Source organism: Rhagoletis pomonella, unplaced genomic scaffold (assembly GCF_013731165.1).
Source record: "Rhagoletis pomonella isolate Grant_MI unplaced genomic scaffold, Rhpom_1.0 Rhpom_scaffold_00007, whole genome shotgun sequence".
NCBI classification, from domain to species: Eukaryota; Metazoa; Arthropoda; class Insecta; order Diptera; family Tephritidae; genus Rhagoletis; species Rhagoletis pomonella.
Window position 1 is genome coordinate 69,413,102 of NW_023458561.1, and position 7,879 is coordinate 69,420,980.

The 7,879-nt window shown below is 42.2% G+C and overlaps 1 protein-coding gene across 1 annotated transcript; it reads left to right on the forward strand.

Annotated features, from left to right (window-relative positions):
- Positions 1 to 356: 356 nt before the first annotated feature.
- On the forward strand, positions 357 to 5,701 carry LOC118743986 (kinase D-interacting substrate of 220 kDa-like). Its single transcript, XM_036476750.1, has 11 exons — positions 357 to 487; positions 566 to 763; positions 847 to 1,287; positions 1,402 to 2,919; positions 3,308 to 3,950; positions 4,025 to 4,190; positions 4,258 to 4,436; positions 4,506 to 4,735; positions 4,819 to 4,989; positions 5,067 to 5,288; positions 5,639 to 5,701. Exons 1-11 carry the CDS (start codon positions 377 to 379, stop codon positions 5,699 to 5,701), a joined length of 3,942 nt encoding a protein of 1,313 aa, XP_036332643.1. The 5' UTR covers positions 357 to 376.
- Positions 5,702 to 7,879: the final 2,178 nt, after the last annotated feature.

Below are 7,879 nucleotides of genomic sequence, written 5' to 3' on the forward strand. Positions count from 1 at the left end.
GGACCACGTCAACCGGTTTCGATCATTTTTTTTTTTTCTATCGGAAGTCAGTTGTGTTTTTTGCTTAAAAATTACTTGTTTAAATAAGTCGAGAAAAAGGTGTCTGAAATTTTAAGAAAAATCAATGGCTTCCGTTTTATTCATAAGGCCCGTTGTACTTTTTTTGTTCGAAAAATTACTTTTTGGTAGATTTTCTCCCCAATTTCAGCACATACTGATTTTTTTATTACCTTCCTTTCTGGCATGACAACTTCCTTAAAAATATGTATTTGTTGAGCATTGTATGTGTAACGGATGTATGCTTTGCTGCTAGATAATTTTCAATACATTTCTCTTCTTCTTCTACATGTAGCATCTCAATCGCTACGGAGATTCTATGGGTTCACTAGCACATCGAGCGCTCCTACAATATGTGGATACTAATGACCTATCTGGTTTGCGCGCTATCTTAGATAGTCGGCATTTATCCGTCGATGATCGTGATGAGGTGAGTTTGAGTGGGTCAAGGGTCGTCGAGGTCAATCCCCCTAACCCATTTTTTATTTTTTATTTTTTTTTTTTGTAGAATGGCACCACTGGACTTATGGTTGTTGCTGGACGTGGCTTAACTGTTTTTGTGCGCGAATTCTTGGCTCGCGGCGCAGATGTCCAAGCTGAGGACAATGACAACTGGACCGCACTGCTGTGCGCGGCCAAGAATGGTCACTTCGATATCGTACAGCTGCTTATCGATCATGGTGCTGACATTGAGCATCGTGATATGGTAAATATTCATTTAATTATCCAACCGTAGAGCTGTTGACATGTTTCGTTCTCTTCTCTTACCTCATCCTCACTCTCCGCCAGGGCGGTTGGACGGCACTAATGTGGGCTGCATATCGTGGTCATACCGATCTGGTGCGCTTTCTGCTAGAGAAAGGCGCAGATGTGAATGTACATGGCAATTACCATCTGGGTCCCCTTCTGTGGGCAGCTGGTCGTGGGTTTAAGGAGATCGTTGAGCTCTTGGTGCAGCGCGGTGCTAAAGTGAATGTGGGCGACAAGTATGGCACGACTGCGCTTGTGTGGGCGTGCCGCAAAGGTAATGCTGAGATTGTCGATACGCTGCTGAAAGCCGGGGCTAATGTCGACACGGCGGGCATGTATTCGTGGACGCCGCTGCTGGTGGCCACTTCAGGCGGACATACTGACTGCGTGACGTCGCTGCTGGAGAAGCGACCAAATGTGAATGCATTGGACAAAGATGGCATGACGGCGTTGGCAATTGCGAGTCGCGAGGGCTTCCAGGTGGGTGCTTGGGAAATGCATGCGGGGATTTATAATGAATTTTTTAAACTTGCCATTGATTCTGTTGCACATAACACTGTCCATGCATTGAAATTGACGCTTTCTCTTTGACAGGAAATATGCGCTTCTCTAATCGCTGCTGGCGCCTATATCAACATTCAAGATCGCGCTGGCGACACGCCCCTCATACACGCCGTGAAGGGTGGCCATCGAGGTGTTGTTGAGGCATTACTAAAAAAGCACGCTGACGTCGATATTCAAGGCAAAGACCGCAAAACGGCTATCTACACGGCGGTGGAGAAGGGCCATGTGCACATCGTCAAAATACTCCTCTCCACCAATCCCGATCTCGAGGCGGCGACCAAAGACGGCGACACTGCTTTGCTGCGCGCAGTACGCAACCGCAATTTGGAAATCGTACAAATGCTGCTCGATCGCAAAGCGAAGGTGACGGCGAGCGACAAACGCGGCGACACCTGCCTACACATTGCCATGCGCGCTCGGTCCAAGGCGATCGTTGAGGCATTGCTGCGCAACCCGAAGAACAGTCAGCTGTTGTATAGAGCAAATAAGGCCGGCGAGACACCATACAACATCGATACCATACACCAGAAGACCATACTCGGACAGGTGTTTGGGGCGCGGCGCTTGAACACAAATGAAGACTCTGAGGGCATGCTCGGCTACGAGCTGTACTCATCTGCTTTGGCCGATGTACTGAGCGAACCAACACTGACCACGCCCATCACAGTGGGTCTGTACGCCAAGTGGGGCAGCGGTAAGAGTTTCCTGCTAAATAAGCTGCGCGATGAGATGAACAACTTCGCACGCCAGTGGGCGGAGCCGCCCTTCAAGACTAGCGGTCTAATGTTTCTTGTAAACCTGCACATAGCTCTGGTGCTTGCCACCATTGTCGGCTTGTCGTCCTGGTCTGCCATGTGGGGCACAATAGCAGCGGTGCTATACCTAGTTTTAACCTACCTCCTGCTCGCCAGTATTAAGTACGCTAACAACCACATGGACGTCTATTGGGCCTATTCGGTGCAACATGGTATTAAGAAGCGCATAGGACGCCTGCGTCTCATCCTACAGGTGGCGTTTTGTCACCCACCCGGCGCGCAAGCAGACGCCCAAGCGAAGCCGGTACGTTTTCACTTTGCGGAGGCGAGCAGCGCATCGCCGACAGGAGAGGGCGCCGTTACGCATATGTTGGCCGCACTTTTCGAGGCCATCGAGTCGCACTATGGCTGGCTATCGACACGCTTGTATCGGGCCTTTCGGCCCAAAGCGGTGAAGGCGACATCTGGTTGGCGCTGGCGGCGCATGTGCTGTATGCCAATTGTGATTATCTTCGAACTGGGTTTGTTAACGCTTATAACGGGCATAGCGCTGGTAGTGGCATACTTTACGTACGCCACAGATAAGGAACAAGAACGGATGCTCGTCTCGATTTACGTCATTTGCGCGGTGTTGGTGTCCATTGTCTGCACGAACTTGCACATACTGGCCAAGGCGTTTGGGTCGCTGTTCATTTCGCAGGGTCGGCATTTGAGGAAGTCGGTGCGGCATAATGAGGGTGCGCCACTGACAGCACTGGGAACGGAAGTGGCTCTGATGACCGACATGGTTAAGGTAAAATATCTTTGCAAACCTTACATCCTACTTAATATTTTGAATGTGAGAGCTTGTGAGTGAGTGTGTGAGTATGTTACTACCTCACATAGCCAATATTACTGTATATTTTTAGGCAGTTGACATCTAATTAAATTGTTGAATTTAACTTAATTAATAACTCAAAGGAAATATTATAAAAATATATAAGCGAGCTTTGTTACGAAAACATTCGTAAAGAGCGTTGCCACTTGATTACAATTTTATTTTCCGTTTAATTGAAAAGTTAAGTAAAATATTACAATCGCGATATCTCACTTATTTATAAATAAATCATCTTATCACCCAGTGGGGAAAATTCAACAAACACCAACATACTTTAATAGCATTTTCCTTCTCCCTCACGCAGTGCCTCGACGCGTTCACGAACCAACAAAGCCGGCTTGTAGGCGTGGTGGACGCCTTGGACTCCTGCGATACAGAGCGCATTCTCTCGGTGCTTAATGCCATTCAAACTCTGCTCTCCTCCCCAAATCGCCCCTTTGTTGTACTCATCGCCGTCGACCCGCATGTGATCGCTAAAGCAGCCGAGGCTAACAGTAGACGTCTCTTCACCGAAGGCGGCATCGGCGGACACGATTTTCTGCGTAACCTCATTCACTTGCCAGTGTATTTACAAAACTCGGGCTTAAGGAAAGTGCAACGCGCCCAAATGACCGCAATGCTCTTCAAGCGTAACTACAGCGAATTTCCCAACGAAGATGGCCCGACACTGGGACATTCAGTGTCGGCTCGTCGCTTGTCGAACGCATCAGAAATTATGTCCAGCCAAGAAAAATTACGTACGTCCCATAATCCGGGGGGGCGCAGTGGTGGAAAGAAATTACGTTTGTCCGAATCGGTGGCCAGCTCGATCGGCTCGAACCTGCATCGGCTGGGACAGAACCCGCAGGGGGTGCTTGATCTGTCGCGCATGATGCTAACCGACGACTACTTCAGTGACGTGAACCCACGCAGCATGCGGCGACTCATGAATGTCATTTACATAACAGGTGAATTTCGAAAATCGCTGTAATGGTTTGTTTGATACTAACTAATAGCTCATTGCGTTTTTTTACTGTTTTAGTGCGCCTGCTGAAAGCATTCCAGATAGACTTTAGTTGGTATCGCTTAAGTTCGTGGATAAACTTGACAGAACAGTGGCCGCTGCGTGCCAGCATGATTGTGTTGCAGCACGACAACTTCATGGACTCATATGACGACAATTTGCCACTGCAAGCTGTCTATGAAAAGTGCGCCCAATTTGTTTATTTGTTTAATTCCTTTTTTTTTTTAATGTACATTTACTCTTGCCGATAGAGTGCGCCCAAAGATTGCTTGTCTACGCGAAGCTGCACCGCTGCTCGAACTCGATCGGGACGAGCGCAAGCTGGACGCCTTTTTGCAGTTGCATAAATCGGATTTGCTCGTGGCGGATTTGAGAATATTCCTGCCATTTACAATTAATCTAGACCCATACTTGAGAAAAGTATTAAAAGGTGCGCGCAATATTTTTTTCTTAAACAAATCCATATATTGTATTGAACTTGTCTTCTTTTGATTCGCAGAGGATCAGCAATCGATCGAGGACGAAGGCACACTTGTGCTACAAAACAAGCCGAGCGTTAACCCTGCCGTACGCATACCTCCACCAACGCCTACGTATGTGCCTTCACCAGCTGCTTATCCACCGTATCAGTTGTTCCACAACGATTACGAGTTGAGACAGCGAAACGCCAGCACGATCTCCGAAGCGGCTTTGACACCGTTGATCGGTTCTCCGAGTGAATCTTTTGCAGTGAGTGTTGCCACACCTAATTAAATATGTGTTGAAAAACAATTGATTAACTATTAATCTTAAAAAAAAAAAAAAAAATCCAGGATGACGTTCTACAAACAAAACTTTCCGACCTAACTGTCGAAGGCGTCATAAGTTTAATAGAACGAGTCGACGATCTGCGTCCCGCTTTACCCAAACTATCGCCGATCCTCAAAGAGAACGCAATCAGTGGGCGAGTACTGAAATACTGCGATATAAGCGACCTAAAAGCAGTAAGCAGAAAATTCAGAACATCCTTAATTTTTATTGTTATTTTTTTTTTTAATTTCTCTTACAACTATTTTATTAGGTTTTAGGACTCAATTTCGGTCACTGGGAATTGTTCCGACTGCTTATAAATACGCTGCGCGACTGTGAGAAAATGCAACGCAAATTCAAGCCAACACCTGCGATAGCCGATGTGCCAGCTGCTAACACGGCGGCGCCTAAAGACAACACAGATTCACATACGTTGGCACCTAATCAACCGCATTCGCGTAAAAATTCCACCACCAGCCATATGGAAAAGCAGGTTTGTAACAAACTTCATTTTGCGTACAAGCAGGTGCTTATTAGCTTCGGAAATACGCAATTGCATTGCAGCGTGTGCTTGAATAGAGATCAAAAGTAGTGGCGGCATTTCTATGTGCTCAAGTTCAAATGCAACACTGCAAATTGATTGTTTTTTTTTTTTTTTCTTTGGAAAAATATGACAATATTAAATAAAAAATAACAAAATAGGAGCACATAGAATGGTTGCAACAATAACAAACACCTCAGTGTCCAAAACACATTTCATAATTGCACAGATGTACAAAGCAATTCGTTTTCATGCATATTGTATATTTTTATTTTATTTAAAAAACCATTCCAACAATGCAGCCAAAAGTACACGATTATGAGTATCTGCAGGTAAAAATCACTAAAATTGAATTTCATTCATAATTTACTATTTTTCTAAATGCATCTTAATATTTGGATAAGATTATCTTTTCAACTATAGTAAGCTATATGTATGTATATTAAAATACGATTTTCTAAGTGTTTTTAAAATTGTTAAAACCTGCACGAACTGTTTTCTTTTATAAATGTGATGACCTGTTCATAATTGACTGATTGAAAATCTCGGTCATAAACTTTTTACTTTAGCGTGTGTCTATACAATATTTCATTTTGTATTTTAGATGCTCCTACATTTTTTTAACGCAAAATGTGCAAATCCATTGGTGATGGTTTTTTTTTTTGTTTTGATATTTGTTCCCTGATACACTATTTCCAAACAAATACAAAGTCGGTTTAATTTACGGATTATCATTATCAACTACTATAACTATTTGAATATTCAATTTTACGAACTCAAATTCTTGAATATAATTTAGTTCTTTGGAAAACTACACTACGAATCCCAATATTGGTTTATCTTTATATATTAAATTTTGCGTGAATTCTTGAAGGCATTTTTATTTTTGCCAAATGTCTGTGGTAAACAGGCTCATCTCAATCTCTTGAAGGTTCAAAAACTATGATAGCAACATTCTATGTCTAAATCCTCTGAAATCCGGCTCAGTGAGAGATGAAGGTATTATCGATAATAACAATATTTTGGCGATTAAACTTTTGCTAAGTGTTTGGCCGAACTTTTCCTCAAACATCTTGATGTTGTTACACAAATGGAGGGACCTAAAGTTTCATGCCGCCTCCGAACAGCAAATGGATTTTATAAGAAGCTTTTTCATGGCAGAAATAAACTCGGAGGTTTGTCCTTGCCTGCCGAGGGGCGGCCGCTGTTAGAAAAAACGTTTTCTAATTTAGATGTTGCTCTGATCAGGGCTGGAACCCAGGTCCTATGGAGTGGTAGTCGGTACCTCTATCAACTCAGCAACAGCGGGCTTATTACACTGATAAACAGTGGTTGCGTTACACAAAACTAAGTTATTTTTTTTTTAGATAATATTACCTAACCACATATAAACCCCTTACTTAGTTTTATTCAATTACCCTAAGTTTTTCTTAAAAGTTGACTGAAGTGATTACGCGTATTTTGCTTACCAAAGTGTGATTCTAATAAATTTATGTTAAATTATTATTGCCATTAAAACAGCATTTTTTGACAAAAAAAAATTGTTGATGCCAAAATCAAAGAGGCACCTACTGTCTGATGAACAGTTTGAAGAAAAACTTAATCGAATCGTTTGCTTGGAAACCGCAAAGCCGAAAACTTTGAAGAGTTGGTCAGCAACCTTTTAACACCCTTACCTAACCTTAGAATCTCCCGCACATACTAACGTTTGGCCATTATTTCCCTGTGGCCCGAAAAAACTTAAATTGTGCCTCAGTATTATTTTAGGGTTGCTATTTAGGGCCGTTTTCTCCTTCTCTGGTTAACACTAATCTCCAGTTAAACATCATTACCGACGTTTTCGACACAATGTTATATGCATGGAGGTCACTAACATCGGTAACCAGAGATGGTGAAAACGGCCCTTAGTGGTTGTAATTGAAGTGCTAACAGACTAGCGATTTTGAGGTTTATATACTTTTAATTTAAATTGATTTGGAGTATTAAATGTATACTAAATTTTCGTGTATTTTTCACTGTGGTTTCACGTTCATTAATTGTTGAAACGTTATTTTTTCTTCATGTACATATGTATGTATGTATAAATATGTCTTCATGTGCATAAAGTGGCAAAAAAGAAAGGCATATCATACATGATTTTTAAATGGCATTTATGTTATATATTAAGTATGTATGTATGTATGTATGTACGTACACATTGCTCGTTTACTGCAATAGCGTATAATTCAAAAAATCGAAAAATTCGAGAAAAAGGGCTTTACAAATAAACATACATAAGTAATAACTAAAAAATATAAGAATTATAATGTTGCCATTAAACTTTACTTAAGAGAGCTTTTTTTTTCTTGCTATGACTGCTAAACAAAGTGAAAATGGGTAAAATTGCAAGGAAACCAATTTCCTTCTTAAGAGACACAATTAACAGAAATCGATTAGACGATCTAAAAAAAAATGTATTATGACGTTCTACCAGCAAACGAGCGTTATGCCAAAAATTACATATCGTCCAATTTCTGAGTTAACGGGACGATATGTACATATGT